The following is a 25473-nucleotide window of genomic DNA, read 5'->3' as shown; positions in this document are numbered from 1 at the left end:
AAATCTAGCTTCTGCAATGTAAACAAAACAAATATTATATTGAAAATGAAACAACGTATTAAGTTGCTAAATACTCAAAAGAAACAGACCATTGCTTCAAACCGTGAATGATCTTTTTTCATCAAGCACAATTGATTATTCAGTAAAATAGACATATATATTGCAAAAATTATCCCTGTTGACAAGGCTACCAAAAACAAAACTGCATCGTATCATATTTACTATTCAAATGCGTCGTACCATGTCGTATAACTCATTTTTGTCTTGGAAAATAAACATCCTTTTTAATGAAGTTTAATGAACTTAAATGAATGATGCAAAATTATATTTTGAAGTTTATCGTAAACTCTGAAACGAGTATAAAATAGATTAGAAGTAAAAAAACAATGAATAAAGCAATATGAACTACGTCGTACCCACAAAACTTCATAAAATATCTGGCCGACCTCGAGTTTCGAGTTCGCTATAGCTTTTGTTTTACAAAAATAGTTGTGCAAGCAACATACACCGAACGAAACGGAAAACAGTGAAGCGTTTTTATAAATATATATCTGGTTTTCAATCATTTCTAACAAAAAGAGTTATTAACAAAACATACCTTTTTGTTCTAACATGGCGACGTTTGTTTACATTTGGTAAGATACGACGCAGTTCTGATTCCCAGTCTTGAAAAAAACTTTACAGTTTAAGCTACCTACTTAGGTTCAAAATGATCCGTCCAGTTGTTTCCTGGTCGAAATATATTTGTCAGTAGAAATGTTTTTATTCAAATGTAATGAATTATGACATTATATATTTTACCATACAAACTAACCAAACAATTTTTTTTATTTATTATCTTCCAGACACTCCAGCCTGCTTTTCACTAGATTTAAATGGACTCTCTAATATAAGACGAGAACTGTGCAATAAACCAAGTATGTTTCTTACATCTCTTTCTTATTTATATCATCCGTTAAAGTGGGAACTGTTCGCAATTCAAGCCGGAAAACATCAAACCATTGACATCACCTTCATCGATTTCTGCATTGCGTGTTTTAGATATGAAGGGTCCAGTAAGTGCATTCTAATATACAAATCTATATTGTTGTTGTCATTGTTTTTATTTTGTATGAATGAATAAAGATGGGGTTTTGTGTAAAGTAAATGTATATTGTTATCACAGTAACTGTTTATGTCCAATTTGTCCTTATTATTAACTTAATACAACACTAATTAAATGTTTCAATATTTATATATTTTCTGTCTAAGCTTTGCAAAATATGGCAATATACCAAAATTCTTTATCTACAGTCCTTTGCGTCCTATTTCATAAGACTATTTGAATATTACTGCAATAGTTATCTCTATCTCGAAGTCAAATGGTAGCCTAATGTGTATCTTCTTTGGTCCATTTTATAAATAGTATAATCTGTAGTAAATCCTATAAATAGCAGTCAAACTTTTTTTGCGTTTGTGATCAATAAATGGTAAAACAGTTCTTTAGGTTGTTTCAGTGATAACCAATTAACGTTATTTCTCCTTCCTACCTGATACAATTTTACTCCGTACAGTAATACACATGTTAGTCACATGAACTTGCAGGTTTGTAACGAATCAGATTGATTCTGATAAACTTTTTCAATCTTTGCGCTTTTTTTCAATATTTTCTTAGTAAGGTTAGAAGAACAAATGGATATTTACGGAGATTCACTGCCTTTCTTTTATAATAATAAAACTTCCGATTAGGGTTATTTCGTGATAAGTCAATTGCAACTTCACTTCTTTGTGTTTTAGCCAAATATTGGGCTTCATTTCCAACAAAACTTTATTGTTACACAGTAATGAAACGAGTTTTACGATTAACGATGGAATTTATGCATACCAGTCGCCTTTTTGGTGGCTTTTATCTGTATCGATTGTTTTACTTTCTATTCAACATTCATTTTACAACCATTCTCTTCTATCAGAGTTAAGATAAAAACAAGAATGCATTTGTGAAAAATGCTATGCCATCGCATTAATACAACACTAAATAGTAATGTAGGAACATATTTTCTTTGTTTTGATACAATTGAAGATTGCCATAATGCATAGAATACTGACTATCTAATTCTTCTTATCAGATTAGTGGTTAAATCTATTATTATTCAAATAAAAGATCAGAGTAGAAATCTATCAATGCAAAATAAGTTTGACTGCTATTTATAATCTAATGCATTTGGTGGTGAGGGTCATATTTCACTTGGCCAAAATTTAAAACTGTACATCAAAGGACAACACAGTAAGACAATTTGTAAAAATCTAGGCCAGTTGATATCAAAGTTGATTTAACATCTGAATCATGGTTCAAATTTCATAACTGCATATCAAAGGACTAGAAAGTAGGCCACATCATCAAAATCTAGGTCACTTGATATCAAAGTTTAATTTTAAAAGTTAAACTGTGAACATAGTCCAAATTCTTTGGCTGTACATCAAATGACAAGAAAGAAGGTTACTGTCCCCTTGGGCAAGGCAAACTTTTGACCCAAGGGTTTAATACAACAATCTTGATACAGGTCCACCGAATTACATTTTATGTCAAATATCTATGCTGTAGGTTTCTCCAATTCTGAATACATTTGTTTTAGTATCTGTTTTTACTATTCAAACATAATGAATATCAATGCCCCTGGGCAGGGCCAAGTTTGACACCAAGGGCAAAATTTGAACAACTTTGGTAGAGGACCTATAGCTGATATTATAAAGCAAACATCAAAGATCTAAGCCTTCTTCCTTCAGACAAGAAGATTTTTAATTGTTCACTATATGTACATAGTGATAATCAATGACCCCGAGGAGGGCCAAATTTTGACACCAGGGCTATAATTTGAACAGTCTTAGTAGAGGTTAACTACACAAAGTATTATGCCAAATATCTAACCTCTAGCCTCTGTTAGTTCAGTTCAAGTTTTTACTATTTACATATTAGGAAAACTATCGCCTCTGGGGCAGGACAATTTTAACACTAGGAGCATAATTTAAACAACTTTGGCAAAGGACCCTTAGATGACATATATACAAAATATCAAAGCTCTTAGCCTTGTACCTTTATACAAGAAGATTTTTATTTTTTCCTATATGTACATAGTGAATGCAAACCAATGACTCCCTGGGCGGGGCCAATTTTTACCCCAGGGCTATAATTTGAACAGAGGATCACTACACAATGGTTAATGCAAAATATCTAACCTGTAGTCTTAAGTTCGTCAGTTTAGAGAAGATGATTTTTACTATATACATATAAGAAAACCTATCACCCCAGGGGCGGGGCTAATTTTGACGCTAGAAAAAGTTTGAACAAATTTGGTAGAGTACCTATAAATGATAACATGTACTAAATATCAAAGCTCTCAGCCTTGTACCTTTAGACAATAACATTTTTCATTTTTACTATATGTATATAGTGAAATTCAATGACCACCGGGGCAATGACCAATTTTGATTCCAGGGCTATAATTTGAACAATCTTGGTAGAGGCTCACTACACAATGTTTCATGCAAAATGTCTTATCTCTAGCCTTTGTCAATTTCGAGAAGATGATTTTTAAGTTTTTATTATATACATAAAAGGAAAACCTATGACCCCGGGGGAGGGGCTAATTTTGATGTTACAGGCAAAATTTAAACAATTTTGGCAGAGTATCTATAGATAATATCATAAACCAAATATCAAAACTAAAAGCCTTGTACGTTCAGACAAGAACAAGGTATTTTAAGTTTTTACTATATGTACATACTGTATAGTGAAATCAATGACTCTCTGGGCGGGGCAAAATTTGATCAAAGGACTATAATTTGAACAATCTTGTTAGAGGTCTACCAGACAATGCCTAATGCAAAATATCTATGCTCTAGGCCTTGTGGGTCTTTACAAGAGGATTTTTTAAAAATTTATCCTTAAAAGTTCTTTTAGTTGCCATGGCAACAAGATTTCTGCACGGAATAAAATGCTTTGAAAAACTTTGGAAGCCCTTCACCCATGATCAATCCTGCAAAGTTTGGTTCAAATAGAACTAGTTGTTTTTCACAAGTAGATTTTTTAAGTTCACTATATAATCTATAACACACACACACGCACGCACACACACACACACACACACACACACACACACACACACACACGCACGCACGCACACACACACACACACACACACACACATGTGAATCGCTATATGCCACCGCATCGCAGATGCTGCGGTGGCCTAAAGAAACATTTGACAAATTAATATTTATTAATATTTTCGATTTTACTATTCTTTACATGAAGATATTTTGTTTCGAAACATACACAGGAAGATTAAGTTTGGAGGAAAACGTTTTGTTTTATTTTGTTAACTTTGTTAATTTTGACAACGTATTCATTGATCTCTGAACTCAAAATTGACCAACATTATGCTAAACATTATGTCATGGTGAAATTTCGTGCTTGCTGTAACGGTTCACTGTCACTCTCTCTCTCTCTATGTGTCTGTCTGTATGTCTGTCTGTCTGTCTGTCTGTCTCTCTCTCTCCCTCTCCCTCTCCCTCTCTCTCTCTCTCCCTCTCTCTCTCTCTCTCTCTCTCTCTCTCTCTCTCTCTCTCTCTCTCTCTCTCTCTCTCTCTCTCTCTCCCTCTCTCTCTCTCTCTCTCTCTCTCTCTCTCTCTCTCTCTTTTGAGTACATTTTGAGTTAAAAAGGGGTCCAGACGGACTTATAGATGGACAAACGGAACTCTTTTAAGTCTAATTATGAAATTTGCCAGGAATATTTCCCTTTCCTAGTAACTGTCTCTGCTTTTCTGTAGTTCAACTAAGAAATTATTCTCTGTGAGCTACTTTTTTTTCATTCCTATATTCTGAACATAACAATATATCTGAGGTAGTGTCTTAACCGAATACGTTTCTGGATAGTAAGGCACCCGCCCCCAACTCCCATGCAATTGCCAGAAAATATAGTATGTTCATGTGTTATTTTAATTCAGCTTCTCAATTCCATAAAACAAGTATCTCAAAAGAACACAAATATATAATATTATACATGTTTTGTGTCGCAGAGATAATCAAAATGCATTTTCGCCAAAAAAGAGGGCCATTACCCGAAAAACGATATAATTTTAAGAATTAATAGGTTGTTGCTTAAATTATTCTTTTACATTTAAGGTCACTGGGACATTGACTTTTTATGCATCGGCACCTAAACCAGGGGTCTTTAACATTATAAAACGATAACTCTATGAATATTGAGACTTTGAGTCACATGAATCGCTGGGTATTAAGCATAATTTCTTTTACAATCAAGGTGCTCACCTTAAGCCTGGCTTTTACATGTCTTTGCTTAAACAAAAAGAGCCTGTTTCTTAATGATTGTGATCGTCCTATTCATAGCCTGTTTCCTAATTGTGACAATTGTGTTACTATAGTCACCATAATAAATGTTTTGCTTGATTGGGATTCATTTTATTTAATTTACTACAGAAACACGTTGGTTTAAAAAGGTTTGGTGCACCATTAAGCAGTTCAACACACCGCCTATGTTCCTTAGATGTACTTCTTTATATTGCTATATGTGATTTTTGTCCTTTTTTGTTTTAAGTAAGTTTCATTACCTTTTCCCTAATTTTTTAGCTCACCCGAGCTAGCTCATGGTGAGCTTTTAGGATCGCTGATTGTCCGTCGTCCGTCCACAATTGTTCGTAAACACTCTTGCGGTCACATGTTTGCCTCAATCATCATCAAACTTTGTCTGGAAACTTATCTAGTTGATAGCTCGGATGAGTTCGAACATGGGCCATCTCCAAAAAAAACTAGGTCACCGGAGCTAGAAATAGAAAAACCTTGTTAACACTCTACTGGTCACATTTTTGCCTCAATCATCATCAAACTTTATCAGCTTGGCTAGGTGATAGTTCAAATGAGTTTGAACATGGGTCATCTCGGATGAATAACAAGGTCACCGGAGCTAAAAATAGAAAAGACTTTTTAACAATCTTGCGGTCACATTTTTGCGTCAATCATCATCAACATTGGTCAGGATGCTTGTCTAGGTGATAGCTCGTATGAGTTCGAACATGGATCATCTCGGATGAAAAACTAGGTCACAGAAGCTAAAATTAGAAAAAATCTTGTTAACACTCTAGTGGTCACTTTTTTGACTCAATCATCATCAAATTTTGTCAGGATGCTTGTCTAGGTAATTGCTCGAATAAGTTCGAACATGGGTCATCTCGAATGAAAAATCAAGTCACAGGAGCTAAAAATAGAAAAATCTTGTTAAAACTCTTGTGGTCACATTTTTGACTCAATTATCATCAAACTTGGTCAGGATGCTTGTCTAGGTCTTTGCTATGACAATATTGAAAATGTGTCATCTCGTATGAAAAACTTGGTCAACGGAGCTGAAAATAGAAAAGCCTTGTTAACACTCTAGCGGTCAGATGTTTGCCTCAATCATCATCAACATTGGTCAGGATGCTGTTCTAGGTGATAGCTCGGATGAGTTCAAACATGGATCATCTCGGATGAAAAACTAGGTCACAGAAGCTAAAATTAGAAAAATCTTGTTAACACTTTTGTGGTCACATTTTTGACTCAATTATCATCAAACTTTGTCAGGATGCTTGTCTAGGTCATTGCTCGGATGAGTAGTTTGAACATGGCTCATCTCGAATGAAAAACTATGTCACAGGAGCTAAAAATAGAAAAACATCTTGTTAACACTCTAGTGGCTACTGTTTTGATCCAAATATCCTGTAAATTGTAAATTGGTCTGAAAGTTTGTCTTGATGATTTCTAGGTCAAGTTCGAACATTGTTTATCTCGGATGAAAAATTAGGTCACACTGCCTAAATATGGAAAAACATTGTTAACACTCTAGTGGTCACATGTTTTATTCAATTATCATCAAATTTTGTCAGAGGCTTGTCTAGGTAATTGCTCGGATAATATCGAACATGTGTCATCCCGTATGAAAAACTAGGTCACCGTAGCTGAAAATAGAAAAACACTCTAGTGGCAACTGTTTTGATCAAAGTATTCGGAAATTGGTCTGAAAGTTTGTTTTGATGATTTCTAGGTCAAGTTCGAATATGGGTCACCTGGGTAAAAACTAGGTCACACTGCTTAAATATGGATAATCCTTGTTAACACTCTAGTGGTCACATTTTTGACTCACTTGTCATGTAACTTTGGTAAGAATGCTTGTCTAGGTAACTGTGGATGAATTCGATGGATCAGGTGAGCAATTTAGGGCGGTAATGACCCTCTTGTTATTCAATTCTGTCCCATCCAACCCTCTCCCCTGGCCCTCTGGTCCCTCCAACTACGTTATTGTCATTGTTTTGACCTTTAAATCAATAATCTTCATTGTGATTTCTATGATTACCTATTTTGAACTATTTATTAGACTATAACACGCCGTCAGTAGTTTGCCCTTGTGTCCTCTTCTGTTTTATGTTGTGTCCTGCTCCGCTTCTGCCGGTGGTCCTTTGTTTCAATGTTGTGTTTCGGATGAGTTCATTAAATGCCAATCGTCCTTGTTTATATTTAGCTTCATATTCTGACAGCATTGAATTCGTCCAATAGAATTCAGTAATTGATTTAACAATGTATAGTCACTTCAAAATATAAACCAGTGTTTGCTATTTCTAATTAACCTGCTTTGAAACAGTTTTATAAGTTTACTAGGAAGCAACGGACGATGCTTAATATTAATGTAATCTTTTTTTTCCTGTACCCGAATTGTTTTATATAATTATATCTACTTATGGCAGATGCCTTGGGTACTAAATAAGCATTAATTTATTTATCATCAGCAGATTCAATACTTTATAAATAACAAATGGTTGTCGGGTGATAGAGGATATTGTCAACCCGAGGACTGGTACTATGCCAGTTCAAAGGTTGGCAAAATCCTCTATCACCCATGTGTAATTTACTTTATATAAATACCGAAAGGTATTGTAACAAAGTCTAGTGAAACTTTACAAAATGCTTAACATGGAGTTAATTTGCAAGAGTTATGTGCCCCAGGTGATATAAGAAATATACTCCGTGGAATTTATCCTAGGAGGCTGATATTCAATTAGGCCTATTTGAGTTTTACATTGAAAGATATATTAAGTATAATAATTTAAAATATTGAGATGTAGAGATTGTTCACATACACCTTTTTGTACAGACTCACGGATTTTAATTTTTATCAGCCGTACTTGTACAATAATATATGCAAAAAATATTATTAAATAAAGGCACGCCTCAGCCACAAGGGGGATAATAAATTAATTAACTTTGCAAACATGAATATAGAAGAATTTCATTCTCAGTAAATGTATATACAGCAATTCATTTACATCAACAAAAGTACACGAAAGGGTTGGGCCAAAAGTTTTTACATTTTCGTGGGCGCTTCCTTGTAAATGTTTAACATCAGTTTCATAAGGTAAAGAAAGTTTTACGTTAAAGGGGCTGCCTTTAAGTGTTGATGCATCAGAATTGTAGCCACAGTTTATCCATGTCTGATTGTAAGAAAAGAAAGGAATAAATGGGTTCAGTTTCCTTGAGTCTTTGCAACTCCTAGCTCCAGCAGGTGAGGTGGTTTTGACCCCAGGCCTGGTGTTGCTTAAAGTTTGTAACTGCCGACGTTTGCCAAAATTATGCTTCCTGTTTTGGCGCGATATGACCTAAGTTGTGTTGGTTCGCCGTTAAACCAGTCAAAACAAAATAATCTAAAAGATAGTATTTTATTGCATTAAAAAAGGATTTACAGAAATAAAATCAAACTTCTGGATAGAAGACCGTGGTGAAAACGCCTACATTTGCTCTACGTATCAACCGCCACAGACATACAAATCAACAGGTTCAAAGATTAATTTGCATTACAAACCTGTTAGAAATGAAAAAATAAGTTATATTGGCAAAAGAGTAGAGGACATTGAAGGATTTCGGCTGCAATATAAAATATCAGAGCATTCGTTTGTAAAGAATACTACTGAGGTGAAGGGAATTGATTCAACAGATTTAGCAGGTACATATTTCAATATTTAGCAAATATAAAGCAACGAACAATGTTTTAACTGTAAACGAAATATATTTTATCAATTGAACTTTATAATGTGACGAATGCGAATTTTTTTCTCTGGGCTAAATTGACTATATATTAATATTAAAATGATTGACTATTAAACTTGTCATTAACAATGATTTATTATGAAAATGTTAAGGATAAAATATAACAACTGCCTAAAATATAATTTATAAATTGAACTCCGTGGGTCACTTGGGAGTTTGATTATACACATAGACTACACGATAGAATTGAATGCAAGTGCGGCAAAAATCTAAAATTATTTTGACCATTTACATTTGGATGGACATAATGCCACTTTAATGCCAAATTTTATTTTGAAAAAGGATTCTTTTATTTCCTAAGTCTAAAGTAGAGTATACGATGTTTAAAGGTGAACACTTTTTTACAGGTAAGTATTCATAATTTATCCAGGAAAAAGCGTTTAATGCATGATATATATTTTCCAAGGAAACAATAAATGAAAACTACTGTTTCTATCTTTAGTTTGTGCAAGGTTTTTCAAAAAGTGCTACTCCATATCATCTGAAAAAGTTTCATGGAATAATGCCAGCAATAATTGCCTTGAGCGCAACGAACATCTTGTCACTATAACATCAAAAAAAGAAATGACTTACATCCAGTTCTTACTTCGAAGTCAGTTATATAAACAACGTGCGATGCTGAAGCATGGAGTAGATGAACATACTAATCCAGGAGCATTTATTGGTAAATCTTTATTAAAAAATGTAATGTTTTTGGAATAATTTAAGCATTATTCTAATTTTGATTTTAAGTTACATGCTTGAAATTTCACAAAGACGGGTGATTAAGAGTAAACGACATCTAACATGTTAAAAATTTAAAAAAATTTTTTTTTAAAAATACCCTTTTTAGAAAAAAATTTAATTTTAAAAAAAAGGAAATTTTTTAACATAAAAAAAAATCATGTACTTAAACAACAATGAAAGGCTCTCAAGCCGACTATATCACGAGGGATATAGTATTCTCAAAAGACGTCTTAGAATTTCAATTAATTATCCCTATATTGTTGTTTGTCCGTGCGGCTGTTCTTTCAAACATGTTTATGGAATTTTCATCACGGAATTAATTAAGACATAAAGCTTAAACGTAAGAAGGCAAAAGTGTTTCTTTATTGAAATTCTGTTGTTGTGTTGTTTTTATTCCCCTACCGGTTTAACTGGAGGGTCTTTAGGTTTACCCTCCGTCCGTCCGTCTGTCTGTCCGAGCGTCCGTCTATCTGTCAGTCCGTCCGTCCACAAAACTGGATCCCGCGAAAACGCAAAAAGTACTGAAAATATTTTTATGAAACTTGATATATGGATAGATGGCAGTGTGGAGATTATGCATGTTTTTTTGTTTCCTTCTTATGTAGAAAATTTGGTTGCTATGGCAACAAATAGTCTGAAGACATGGTAAATTTAACACTTAAACTAGATCCAGTGATAACTCAAAAAGTACTGAAAATATTTTTATGAAACTTGAAATATGGGTAGATGGCAGTCTGGAAATTATGCACGTCTTTTTCTTTTCTTCCTATGTTGAACATTTTTGTTGCTATGGCAACAAATAGTCTGAAAATATGGCAAATTTAACACATAAACTGGATCCAGTGATAATTCAAAAGTACTGAAAATATTTTTTTTGAACTTGAAGTATGGGTAGATGGCAGTCTGGAAAATATGCACGTCTTTTTCTTTTCTTCTTATGTTAAAAATTCTGGTGCTATGGCAACAAATAGCTTGAATTTCAAGATTTCTGATTTAAGATTTTCAGCTTTTTCACTATAAGTTCTTTATTTCTTATGGTGTTTACTTCAAACTTTAAATATAAGTTTCTGGTCATCAACCACATCATATGTGACAAGTTTACAACTCTAGCTCAAAAATTATCAGTATTACCTCCCCTGAACTTAGAATTTTATGAAAAAAATGTTGTCTTTTTTTAAATAACTTCTTTATTTCCTAATGTATCTACTTCAAAACTTCATATATATGTTTCTTATTATCACTCAACATTTTTGAGAAGGTAAAATACTCTAGCAAGGCTATTTCCAGAATTATGTTCCCCTTGAACTTTTTTCGAGAAATTGGTATTTTTTACTCCAACTTCTTCATTCCTTATAGGATTTACTTTAAAATCCCATATCGTAATAATATGACAAGGTTGTATAAACATAATTTTCTTACTAGGAAGGGAAACTTAAAGCATTACTGTGATATAGAGAAACTTAGAACTCAAACGATTTAAGTTCATTCATGTCATTCATTCACTGGTAAAATTGAAAGGCCAATGGCCCATTAGAATGTTGCTGGGGTTCTAACCGGTAGGGGACTTATGGATTGCTATAATTCCTTGTTTATCTAATAATAGTATAACATCCTTGTATCTTGTAGCCATGTTTCTTTTAGTACTGCTTACATTGACATTAAAGAGACTTTCCAAACGATTACACCGGCAATTTCACGGGGGAGGAATCGTAACACGAGTGATGGAGTTCTTATGATAACTTGTAAGGAGTTCTTGGGATAACTGTCACGGAGTTCGTCGGAAAACGTTCCTGTATAAACTACAAAAACATGCACTCATCAACAATGATAATTTTTATCTTTTTAAAGCGAGTGTTATGTGCTAAATTAAACTTTAAGGATTAAACTTGCCGTACACCGTGTATCATTTGTCAAAAACTTATGTGCCATTTTTCATCGCCTCTTGCTAAAAACCTGGTAGTTTTGAGTAAAATTCCCAAATTGTTTGCCAATGCCTATTAACCTGTTAATTTCTGGTTTCATCCTTGCCATTCATAATTGCAAAATTATAATGCAAAATTATAAACATAAAGCCCCGGCTAACAAATGTATACCCGATTTTGAAATGTCTTGGAGTTCTTGTGATAACTTTGAAGATATCCTAGAGTTCTTATGATAACTTCTGTAACTGCCAGTGTGTTTCTTGTGCTAAATCACGACAGCGTGTTTTATTATTCAATAATGTTGTAAATCATTATGAAATATAGTACGCTCATCATCTGCACAAACATATGGATGCAATGTTAGTCTATAGTGTCTGCAAAGGATAAACATCTATATCATCTAAAGTAAAGATTGAATCAGCGGTCACCGATTTTCAGCAGTATCATGGCTTAAACCGCAAAACAAATATTTGTCAAAACTTACACGTTGTTTTCAGTTACACATGTTTTAAGCAACCACCTTTCGTAAGCAGACAATATATATTTGTACTTCCCTTGAGTAAGGGCTAGGTAATTTGTATTGTTTTTTACCTCAATAAGCAAGTATATAACCAGCATAATATCCATACCTATGTCTTCAAAAAGTGCGATACATGATAAAACTCAACTGCGGATGTCTCTAACTACCGATCTCTCGAACAAATTTTCACGCCCCTCCGTGTTCGAGCGAACTGAGTTTGGTATCCAATTTCGTGTTAAACTTTACTATGATAAGCAAATCTCTTCGCAATATGGAGAGTCCTGTAAGTCATGTGATGCTAAGGTGGATATAAGAAAGAAAGAAAGAAATATCACCGGCATTAATCCTAAGGTGACTCTAATCTTTAACTAAATATTTACTTCGTATTGTCAAATAATTGTTTGAGAATTTTCTACGTCTTTCTGACAAAAGTTGATACATTTTAGAAATTAAATTTTATTTACGTAGAATACCTAAAGATGACCCAGCCCATTATATTTTAGAAGTTCAAACTACTTCATTTTTTGCTGCAAACTATGTTAATTTGTTTTACTACTGCAGACCGGTGGAATATTTACTAAATATTCTCTAAAATGCCAGGAATAATAACGATAGTAATAATAAAAGTAATTATAATAATAATTCATTTATAGAAGGTAACACATGGAGATATTCAATCGTAGAAAACAAATAACATATCTTAATTTTAAATGTGGCCTTCTTCAAAATATATTAAAACATAGAACATCATAAAACAATAACAACTATTCCATTTAGATTTGATCTGCCCTATAACTTTGTTTCACAAACGCTCCTTTAAGACATTAAATATCATTTATACAATTTCCATTTACATATATTTTAACAATATACATGGATGATTAAGTATTATAACATAATGACAGAGGTATGAAAATATTTGTTTGATATTTGATATCATATTTATACTTATTTTTAAAGGATGCGAGAGAAATAGAAGAATGTATATTAAGATTTTATTCTATTCCAAATATTTGCACCAATGTAACAAAAAGTCCTTTATAATGTATACATGAAGGCACCATATGCTACTATACGAACTAACAGGTCCACTTCCGTTCATTTGGTTACCAAATTAAATCACTGCGTAGGTAACGACAGGCTTCGGAAAATGGTGCTATAAATAAAGATATAAAAAAGCGCAGTTCGACAAGCGCCCATATATTTTTAGTTTCACCTTGAGCAAAATACAAAGCAATTGATCCGGTCCATCTACAACGAAGTCAGACCAATGGAAACCAGACTTTGGCCTCCTGACGATGTTAAATTTAAATATTCAAAGAAATTGTCACACGTGAAAAATCATTCATAATTCTTTGTCATTCGTCCGTCTGTTAGTCCAGCGGCCGTCTCGATAAAGTCCGTCACGGAGTTGAATCGATAACAAAACTAACACCATTTCATTTTGGAACCAATAATTTTATGACAGGAAGTGTCAAGTTTAAAATGTTAACCACGTACGTATCATTTCACCGTCTTTTGGGTTTACACTACGCCATATAGAGGTGCTGCAAGTGAATCATAAATTGATACTGATTGGTCCAATTTTACACCTTGCTCACATCAACTTATTTCTATTGAATCATGGTGAAAATGGTCAAATTAATTTCTTTTAATGCAAATCATTTGAAAAAAGGATTTTAGGTTCAATGTCAGAGACATATATAATAATCTATAACCTAGGAATTATTTTCATAAAATTAAAAAACGTTGACACTGTGTTGTTTCACTCATTGTAAAGTGTATCCTCAAAAGAGTGTTTTAAGTTTCTTTTCTATAATGCCCAATGCATGAAAAAGAAATAAATGTTTGGCAACAATATACAATATATCATATCATATTGTAAGTAAAAATAGTAATTTTACAAATTAACAATAATTTAATGTATGCATCATTTGCTCACCTACATATCTTCCCGCACAGGCATTTTGAAATTACATGTATCCCTTTTCAAATTTGCAACCAAACCTTTGTTAATTACAAGCAGCATAGATATGTACATTGGAAATATAAGGGGTTGATGACCTCGACAACAAGAACAAATCTTGAATATATTAATGAAGTGTGATCCCTCGGGAATATAACATGAAAATTGCTAACTCGGTTTAGTTGCGTCTGTACATGAGGGATAATATTCCACACGCCTATATCTAAAGCCAAACAATATTACAGTCAAATAAACTCTTTTATATGAAAAATGATTCTGTAAATTCAAAGTTATAGTCACGTGATTAAAAAAATAAAGGAGCAGAGAAACGACTAAAGGATGTATGCTTTCGCTTCAATTTAAAATTTCCAAATAAAATGAAAACTAAGGAAATATATTAAGTAATTTAACACACACACACGCACGTGCACGCACGCACGCACAACGAATCTGTACATTAAAAACATTTGAAGACATTATTTTATTATTGCTATTTGTAAATATCAAATAAAACATTTGATATTTTGATCTTAATTAATGTCTATTTATGATTTCTTAAGGTTTAAGGCGAGTAAAAGAGAAACGAAGGAAGACAAGTTTTTACTGGATTAATGGTATTCCCGTTACTTTCAGTGCTTGGTAATTATCTATTGTTATACTAAAAACAATTTTTGAACCAAATAAGTTTTAATACCAAACTGTTTATAAAATGATTCACTCCGGACAAGCAAGGCATAAGCTAAATGACATACGCTTGAAATGACGATCGTTTACCAACTGGATAAATAAATGTTGTTTACCTTTGAATTAACAGTGAACAATTCAAGTAATTGTTCCATGATTAGAAAGAGCAGATTCAGAAAAATGTGCAGCCTGACCGGGACTCGAACCCGGGACCCTCGTAATACCGTACTGTGGCTCTACTGACTGAGCTATTCGACCACTTATAAATCTTCTCACCTAAATAGGGAACAGTTTTGAACCGTGACATACTCCCCTGCTTTATTGAAAATCGTCCTCGAATTTCAAAGAGTTATAGAGCAATGTGAATTGAACTGTATACAGTCACGGCCCCGTTGGGCGCCAAATGTCACAGGGTCAAAAGAATGTGCCGCCTGACCGGGATTCGAACCCGGGACCCTCGGAATACTCTACCGCGACTGTTCCGACTGAGGTATCCGGCTACTTACATATCTTCTCCGATGAAAAGTGAACAATCCTGAAGCGTGACAAACTCCCTGCTATATTAAGATTCGTCCTCAAATTCCACAGAGTTACATAGCAATGTGAATTAAACTCTGAAATACATTACGTCACGGTTTTCCGTTGAGCGCCATATGTCAGAGGGTGAGAACTATGTGCTACCTAACCGGTACTCGAACCCGGGACTCTAGGGTTACCGTACCGCGGTTCTACCGGCTGAGCTTTCCGTCTCCCCTAAAAAGAGAACATTACTGAACCGTGACATGTTGTTTACCTTGCTTTTTCATTACTGGCATAGTTTGTTTAAAAACATTATTCTGATCAAATGTACGGTTATATATATTGCGGAGTATTCTGTGACAGTAATGTGACATAATTCGATATAAGACAAGACGTTCAAACCCCTTTTTGAGCGTTGTTTCTTTTATTCTTTTTGTGTGTGCGTGTGTGTATTCGCGTGCGTGACTTTTGTGTGTGTGTGTGTGTGTGTGTGTGTGTGCGTGTGTACGTGCGTGTGTATGTTCTGATATGAAATGATTAAAGTGATTGAGGTTTGACTTTGATTTTGTAGGGGAAGCGGACAACCTGCAACTGGAGAGTGTACTTATATGTCATTCGAGATTTTTAACACCGAAAAACTTTGGTCGACAGTAGATTGTTTTGAAGACTTGGTCGTTTTTTTCATCTGCGAGAAACCATTTCCTGAAGATGGGTTTCACACAAAACGTATAATTAATAAAATTGTTTTAAATATGTGTTCAACAAGTCATACCAACTAAGTATTTATTTTTTAAGAGGAGATAGTGTAATAAAAGTCTAAACAATTAAATGCCTAGTACCGTTTAGTAGATATATTGCTTTTGTGAGTATTGTGATATTTGCAAAAAAAAATGTTTTCCCTTCTTGCAAGTCTAAAATTGTTTTCCTCATACAAAAACAGAGCTAAGACTGTTGCATAGTATATTTTCAGAAAATGTCAACAAATTCCCAGTGCAACAAAATGTTTTTAATGTTACATTTTTGACAAAGTTCGTGTAAATCGTCCACTATACAAGTGATATAAAAACGCTGATTTGGCGAATTGACTTTTTGCGAAAGTATTTATCCGTTAAACATAAAGGTTTCATATAATTTTAATATAATTGAAAGTAGAAATTCTAAATACATTTACTTTGCAAAGTAGTTTTAAAAAAACACAATTTCGCAAAATTACAGAAGAAAAAAAAATTATTCGTCCTTCTACTGAAAAAGGGAGAACTGATTCCTGCGTGCCTGCTAACTAAATCCGTGAAGAAATTTCTTTTCTCTCTTCTATCATGTTGTCCAATATGAATAATTATATTTTGTGTGTAAGGAGAATTGTAAGAAAAATGTCAAACTTGTTAGGTATAAGTTTTGCATTTCATGTGAATATGAACTTCATGACGTCATCAAGGTTGTATACAAATAGCGAAGCCTTCTATTTGTGATTTCATACCCGCATGTTGGCTACATTTTTTGGTTTACTATTATGACTATATGAAAACTTTCATGTACCTCATGTGTGTCAGATAATTTTCAAGTTCCAAAATTCTTTTGATGCTTTCTTATTGTATAACTATTAGAACATTTCATTTTCATTTCAGCCAGTATCAAGGAAAATGAATGTACAAGTGTATATAGGAACGAAGACTTCATTGGCTCACCATACTCTGGTAAACCTTGTAGATTTCCACATAATTAGAGTAGAAAAATATATGTTTATGCGATTCAGAACTCAATTTAATATTCAACATCAACAGCAACAAAAATTGAAACATAAAAATTACGAGTTTCAATTGAGCGGCAGTATAATAGTATTGTGCCGATATGAAATTTCTTTTGTTTTTGTTTTTTCTCAAAGACCATCATAAAATGCTTTATTATTGTTAAATATTCCTTCAATTCGGCTACATAAAGCTCCTGTTTTACACATGTTTTAATTGAATTTAAACATAATTTAGACAAACATATCCCCATCCTGTCCGGAAAGGAGTTGTCTAGCATGAAGTGCTCCGATGGATCGTCAATACCGAAAGTGAATTGGTGTGATAGGAATTTTGACTGCATAGACTATAAGGATGAATTGTCATGCCAGAATTATTTTACAGGTTTGTAAATTATTGAATATTATCTAAGTATTGGTGAAACATATCTTCATGTTTATCTTTCATGTGTCTGCTTTTGTTAGATGGAGCCATTAGAATTTTGGCTAATGTGTTTTAAAGAGGTTAAGGCGAATAAACAATATTTATTATTTAAGAAGCAAACAGAGAGAAAACCCGAAAATATTTTTTATCATTTTCATGATTGTGTCTGAAAATATTTTTATGAAAATTATTTAGATCACAGTCTAACAAATACTCGCAAAACAATGATTAACAGTCATTTACCTGACCGACTCAAACATGGAGCGTTTTTTCGCTGTGAAAATAGCCAGGAGTGGATATCTACGTTAGCTAAATGTGATAACGTCATCGATTGTCTTGATGCCTCAGACGAAGTCACATGTTTGCGGAGCAATAGTGGTATTACTTTATCTTGCTATTTAGTAACTCAAGCACTAACCTCACTTTTTACTTTGTCAGTTTTCTGCAATTTGTATTTTCTATATTTTAGTTAGTATTAATTTATGGAATATTATTCAAATTAACGAAACTATGTCTTCATCATAAATTATGCCTTCTGTTTATCATATTTGAAGATAGGTATTCGATTGTTAAACAGCTATATATTATAATCTTGAAGTGTTACAGTACCGTGAACATTGTTTTGCTGTGTTTTGATATAATTATGTCTGCTTTCGGAAAATTTATTTATTTCTGCAATGAAATTATTACAATTCTCTATATTTCAGACTTAAAAAATCTTACAATAACCTTTTAAATTTATGTAGACTTTGATGACAATGAGTTTTCATGTGATGGTGGTCATTGTATAAACCTGAGTCAAGTGGGCGACTTTATACCAGACTGTATGGACGGTATAGATAAAACCTGCAGTAAGAAATTTCAATTTAGTGATAAACATTATAATATACAATTATGTTATACATATTGTTGATATGTATCCTAGCCACAAGCATTGTTGACACGAGGAATGTTCTAAAATATTCGTTTTGCATACGTTTTTGTATAAACTGTATTTTGACTTAAAGAACACCATGTCTTATCATCAGAGACAATATTTGAGAAAGATGGTTCAGGTGTCCTTTTCTGCCTATATCTTAGCATAATTGGAATCAATCTGATCCCTTTTTATTTACCGATTTCTTTGAGAATTGTACGAGCAGCTTGTTATAAGATGTCATACACAATAGCACAGGAGAGAGTTTCATATAAGCTTTAAGCTTTCTACTCAATCCTGGATGCAATTTAAGTATCGAACGAAAATATGGAAAAAGAAATAAATATTGTTTAAGTCAAGCACACTTGCTATTTGATAAGCAAGATGTCATCCATATCAGCTAATTTATCAGCTATATTTTATGCACAAGTGACACTTTTATTTTTACACTTTTCTAGACTACCTAAGTTCCCGGTTATTTGGTGGATCTTATGTTGTAACTTAAAAGACATTTTGTAATGCCAAAAAATCATACGCTCCAAACAATTAAAAAAGAACATAAATGTTTGCGGCACCGCACACGTTAAACGAATACTAACTATACTTTGTATATTTTAAACATTCGCTGCACATAGTTTATGTATGTCTACCGTTCGTTAACTTTCAGCTATTATTTTTAGTATTGCAAACGTTTGTCTGTAATAACAAATGAATTCAAATTTAACTTGTTGGCTTTAGCATGTGTAACTAACTTGATTTGAGTTCATGTTTATTTTTCATTTACACTTCACATTAAATGATTGAATTATTAACACTTTCAGACTACCGAATGTGCAATATCAATGAATTTCGTTGTAAAAATGGACAATGTATTCAACCAGGTAGTCGATGTAACGCTGTATGTGACTGTTTTGATAATAGCGATGAAATAAATTGTGGTTGGTATATGATTTTGTAATACAGTATTTATCAACATGAGAAATTAATTTTTCGAGTTATGGTTCGTTCTGTGGACATGCAAAGCTGTGGAGTATAACTTTCATGCTGATATCTTAAATTCGAAATACCTGTATTTAATGTTATTTATGTCACAGTGTGAGAAAAATGTGCAGACAAACCGAGACTCGAACTCAAGACACTCGGAATACCGTTCTGTATCTCTACCTACTGAGCTTTCTCTTCTCAAACACATCTCCTATTATAAGTGACCATTCGAACCGTAACATACTGCTCCACTATAATGAGACTTGGGGTTAAATTCATACGGGTACGGGGAACAAGGTGAAATTGGAATCGGAGCTTATCCACCACGGTCCATGCTGGGTTCCAACTGTCACAGTGCTGGCTGAGAAAAATGTGCGGCCTGACCGGGACTTGAAACTGGGACGCCCTATACCGACTGAGCTCTCCGGCCGCAAACACATGTTTTCCCTATAAAGTTAACAGTACTAACCCTTGTTATTTGTTAAATACTTATAACCAAATTTCAAATTGTTTCATACGTAAAGAAGATAACAGGTACAAACACGCAGCAATTAGAACGTATGCATAAAAGTTACCTTTATCTAAATTAACATATATCACCCGTTATAGTAGTCATACATATATTTCCATTGAGAATATGTGTCTATTAATATTTTACAGATTGAAGGTAAATGAAAGCAAAAAGATAATAAAGAAAACTGAAAAAAAGCGGAAAGCAATATCTAATTAAAACGCTATGAACAAAATTACATACGCCCTTCTTCGTACATCTGTTTGTTTGTGTCAATAATACATGTTGTTTTATCCCGCTTAACTTAATAAAATTTAAACATGAAAAAAACTTAAATTTACCTAATATATCTTAAAGTTGTCTGTTCCAAGTTTTATAAATTGGTTGAAATAATATGTATCATACACGATAAATTTGTCTATCTTATTACAGCATATAAATATGAAATTATATCTTAAGCATGCTGAAAATTGAAATACATTATATTTTCTATTACTATTTATTTTTTTAAATAATTATCGAACGATTGCTAATTATCGCTGTAATATACAGAAAACACAGAAAAATAATGTTGCCTCCACACTGTCACTAAAACTCCGATTCACATAAATCGAGTCTATTTAAATTACGACTAGCCTTTTATTTCATATGGAAGTTTTTTGAAGCACTGCACGGAAGCTTTTCAGTATATTGACGTTTATGCCATTTTCGTGAAAATTAATGACACTTTTGTGAAGAAATGTATATTGAAATAAAATGTGTCCTATATAACGGCTCATATAACTGGCAATGTAGATGACCTCATGGTTACTTTGTCGCTTTGTATTGTTTTTTTTCCTTAGTTTCAACCAGGTGCTGAAATTATACTGTATAATCTTTCTTTAACAATAATACAATTTTGAACTGAATTTCTTAACCCTTTACCTCATATATACGCGAAACAATGCACTTTAGACCCCCCCCCCCTTTTTTAGGCCTGAAATAGTGAAAACATGTCCTATTTGGGCCCCAAACACATGTTGTCGTTTGAAAAATGTTGCTAAAAAAAGTGAACACTTTTTCGGCGCCGCCCCCCATTTAAAAGATACATCAGGGGGTTGCCAGAAGGGGGATGTGCCCCCCTTCTGTTTGGGGGGTTTGAAGGGGGACGGAGTCCCCCGTCATCGCCAAGAACATTTTGGACTTGAGAGAGGCTAAAAATGAACCCAGGCCGATCATAAGGTAACGTGTAACTAACGCTGAAAAGCCTTTGACTCTATCTCTTTCCCTTGAGAAGTTGCAGGACTTTGAAATAAATTTTGATGGAAAATATCGAGGCAAATTTGTGATTTTTGGCAATTTTGAGATGTCCCCTTGTTGCCATAGTAACAGGAAATTTAAGACTGAGCGTGTCGTTACAAAGGCAACATTTGTGCCAAGTTTGATTAGTATTGAAGCATTTTTCATAGTTTCATAGCAGTTTGAACTTGTAACAGGAGGCTTTTCAGCGAAAACGGCCATTTTTCACAAAATGCTCATGAGGGAAAGGGTTAATATATTCATTGAAAAAAAGACGTATTTTTACTAATGCATGTATTCTAAATATATGTTTAAGACTTTGTATCTTAAAATTCCAGGTTCCTGCCAAAATTCATTTCTCTGTATTGATGATTACAAATGTATTCCTTACCGACTGACGTGTGATAATTACCCTGACTGTAGGGATCATAGTGATGAACAGAATTGCAAAGATTTTATTCCAACGACCTATGTCTTTGATAGTGAATTCTTACCAGGAAACATCTTTGACCGTAAGTAAATGTCGTAGATTAATGAAGTCTTATCCATATCAATATTTTTATGAATTCTAAATAAAGACTACTTCTAGTATTTATTAAACAAAATAACTGAAGTTAATAACTTGCCTTAGTACACAATAAGATTAAACTAACATTTTATTACCCCCCCCCCACGCCTTTTCGAAGAAAAAAGGGGAATCTGTCCGTCACACTTTCGTGTCCGGTCCATAACTTGTCATTTATCAAGGTAATCTGAAATAACTTCGCACAAATGTGTGTTATAATAAGAAGATGTATCATGCGCAACAACCAGACCCCTACCTCCAGGGTCAAGGTACTTGATCATTCAAGGTCAGCATTGTCTATATGAGGGTATATGTCGTGTCCGGTCCATAACTTTCTTATCTTTGAAGGGATTTTGAAAATATTTGCCACAATTGTTCACAATAATGAGACAATGTGTCTTGCGCAACAATCGGTCACCTACCTCCAAGGTCAAAATCACACTTTAAGGTCAAATATTAACATAGTCTGTTATAGAGTATACGAGGGGGGTGAGGGGGTTCGGGAAGTTTAAGGACTTTTGCTGTAGTTTGATAAATAATAGGAATTGAAAAACAAGAAAAACACCATAAAAATATTTAATTATTTTACAGCAAGCTGTAACAATTACAATGAAATACATCAAACAATAAGTAAATTACAAATAAAACAAAACATACACCGAAGCATACCCGGAGCATGCTAACGTCACGTCAGTGCTAAATATGTTAACGTCAAATTTACATGATCGTCATATCGACTCACTTCTCGACGTAATCTCCATTCCTAGCAATACATGTTATATGCCTCTTTATCCATTTGTCGAACGTGTCCTCATATCAGATGTTGTCTAATGACGAAACTATTCTCTGGGTTTTAATTTGTAATTCCAACCCGGAATCAAAGCGCCGATCACGCAGCTGTGCTTTGATTTCCGGAAAAACTCGGAAATCCATCGGCGCGTGGTCCTAAAGGGTGGATGCTCGAGCGTCTCGAATTCCATCTAGATACTAGTGATCTACAGCATTTCTTTGTTGTACTAGATGCTTGAATTATTTTATACGTCTCCGTTGGTGTTTTTTCTATTCTTACACAAAACATGATGATTGCCCTGACTTCAACGTCGCCTATTGACGTCATTTTTCTCTTGATTTGTGTAAGCATCAGTGATGTTAAAACCGTTGTTATTCAAACAATTGTAACGATTTTCGAGTAGAATTTTCAGGAAATGACGTTGACATTGTATTTAACGCTCGTGCCTTTTCGTGACGTTATCCATTGTAATTTAAGAAAATGATTATCAATTAATTATATCGGTACCATTAAATTAAATACGATAAAATCGGAGTGTTCCGGGTATGCGTTATGCGGTTCTTATGGAAACAAGTTTCGAGTGGTATTTGTCTCTTCTTGTTAGTGAGCGTTATACTACATATTGAGCAAATATTTAAATAACATTTTGTGATATATGGATAAAAACGCACCATTAAGGAAAAAAATTCAACAAAAGTCCTTAAACTTCCCGAACACCCCTCGTATTTTGTGTCCGGTCCATAACTTTTTCATAGATCAAAAGATTTTGTAAATATTTGCCACAAATAGTCACTATTATAAGACAATGTGTCATTCGCAACGCCTACATCCCTACCTCCAAGGTCAAGGTCACACTTAGAGGTCAAAAAATCACATCAGTCTGTTTAAGGGTATATTTCGTGTCCGATCTAGAACTTCTTCGGGATTTTGAAATACCTTGGCACTAATTGTCACAATAAAAAGAGGATATGTCGAGTACAACACCTGCACCACTACCTCCAAAGTGTCACATTAAAAGGTCAAAGGTTAACAGAGTTTGTTATATGGTATATTTTGTGTCCCGTACATAACATCTACATAGATCAATATACTTGGCACAAATAGTCACAATGATGAGATGATATGTCATGCGTAACACCTATGTCCAAACCTCAAAGGTCACACTTAGAGGTCCAAGATTTACATAGTCTGTTATAGGGTATATTAAGTGTCCATTCCATACCTCTTTCATAGATCAAGGGATTTTAAAACATACTTTTCACGTCAAATAATTACAATAATAAGATGATATGTCAGGCGCAAAACATGGGTCCCTACCTTCAATGTCACACTTAGAGGTCAAAGATTAACATAGTCTGTAAAAGGGTATATTTTGTGTATTTTGTGTCCGATCTATAACTTCTTCATAGTTCAAGGGATTTTGAGAATACTTAGCACAAATAGATACAATAATAAGACGATATTTCATGCACAACACCTGCACCCCTACCTCCAAGGTCAAGGTCACACTTAGATGTCAAATCTTGACATGATACATTTTTAAATTCCGTTTTTCATTTCATTTTCTTTAACAAATTTATTTTGCATTTGCAGATCATAATTTTGGACTGAAAGTCCTGAGATCCATAACTAATTTTGTTAAAATAGCACAATTTTATGCTTAGAATAAAACTTTTCCGAGGCGGGGGACGTTGGTTACTCTGATACAAATTCTTGTTTCCTCAGAGCCTTGTACTTGGGATTTCGTGCAGAAAGGTAACGAATCAGGTAGAATAAGGTATTCTAGACAGTGTTTGTTTCAATCAGATTCAGCTTATTTTCTTGATGGTTTTAAGGAGAGCAATTCTTGTTTTGTTAAGGTAAGTGCATTTTAACACATCCATCATTGTGCACAAATTTAGTTTTCGAATGAAGCGTTTTACTTGAGCATATCAATACGAGCCAGGGTTGTTCGAAAAGTTTGTATTACCGTATAAGTGTTTTTTCTGCGGTGACTTTATTTCTGCTTTTTCTGCGGTCAGTTCCAGCACCGCAGAAATAAAAACCGCAGAATATTTCTCCATCATCTGATTTACTGTATTAAATTGGGGTATATTTTTCACACGTCATTTACCGCTGATCAAAAGAAGCATACCTTTCTATTGTTGCGCAAGCAGAAGAGTCACATAATTTTAATCACGTTTTGTCCAAAGAATGTGCCGCAGAAATAAAGTCCGCAGAAATAAAAACATGCTAAAATTTGGAAAAAAAACCGCAGAATTTGGAGCCCGCAGAAAAAAATCACTTATACGGTATTTTGCGATTTATCAAGTAAAAGCCTTTGTATTATTTTGCCATTTATCTAGTAAAAGCCATTCAATTTATTTGAAATTTGGTGTGTGAGAGTTACTTCACTAAAAAAAATATAGCAAACAATTGCAAGTTTGTTCTTTAAACAACATTGAAAACAGTTTTATGTGGCAACACAATGTTATATCATTCCGTGCTACCAAATCTTCATATTATGTCAGGGGATATAAATGAAACTGGTTTGCTTGTTTGCAGTTTTATTGTATGTAATACATGTATACTAATTATCTTATCTCAGGTTCGAAAAGATTGCAAGTTCAGATATCGTGAAGCGGCTCTTATTGACAACAACAAAAGTGATTTCGCATTTCCATCCTGTCATTGCACAATAGGAACATTCCGCAAAGGAAAACCTTTTAAAAAGTATATTTTCCGATTATTTCATTTTCACTCAAACCTTGTAAATGTATGAGATTGATTTATGCATGTGTTTTCACTTTAAGTATTT

At 33.7% G+C, this 25473-nt stretch overlaps 1 protein-coding gene across 1 annotated transcript in view; it reads left to right on the top strand.

The window, feature by feature from the left end:
• LOC132753212 (uncharacterized) overlaps positions 1–25473 on the top strand; it is a gene marked incomplete at its 5' end in the record, with an annotated part of 55516 nt that overhangs the window by 11739 nt on the left and 18304 nt on the right. Inside the window, 13 exons of the mRNA XM_060743655.1 lie at positions 846–1055; positions 8757–9023; positions 9570–9791; positions 14822–14900; positions 16036–16190; positions 17090–17158; positions 17447–17593; positions 17828–18010; positions 18379–18483; positions 19370–19486; positions 21660–21833; positions 24402–24535; positions 25264–25388. Coding sequence (XP_060599638.1) covers positions 846–1055; positions 8757–9023; positions 9570–9791; positions 14822–14900; positions 16036–16190; positions 17090–17158; positions 17447–17593; positions 17828–18010; positions 18379–18483; positions 19370–19486; positions 21660–21833; positions 24402–24535; positions 25264–25388 — 1987 coding nt within the window. The remainder of the gene's footprint in view (positions 1–845; positions 1056–8756; positions 9024–9569; positions 9792–14821; positions 14901–16035; positions 16191–17089; positions 17159–17446; positions 17594–17827; positions 18011–18378; positions 18484–19369; positions 19487–21659; positions 21834–24401; positions 24536–25263; positions 25389–25473) is intronic.

Source organism: Ruditapes philippinarum, unplaced genomic scaffold (assembly GCF_026571515.1).
Source record: "Ruditapes philippinarum isolate M1 unplaced genomic scaffold, ASM2657151v2 ctg9616_1_1_1_1, whole genome shotgun sequence".
Classification (NCBI taxonomy): domain Eukaryota; kingdom Metazoa; phylum Mollusca; class Bivalvia; order Venerida; family Veneridae; genus Ruditapes; species Ruditapes philippinarum.
This window is presented reverse-complemented; position numbering and strand designations above follow the sequence as displayed.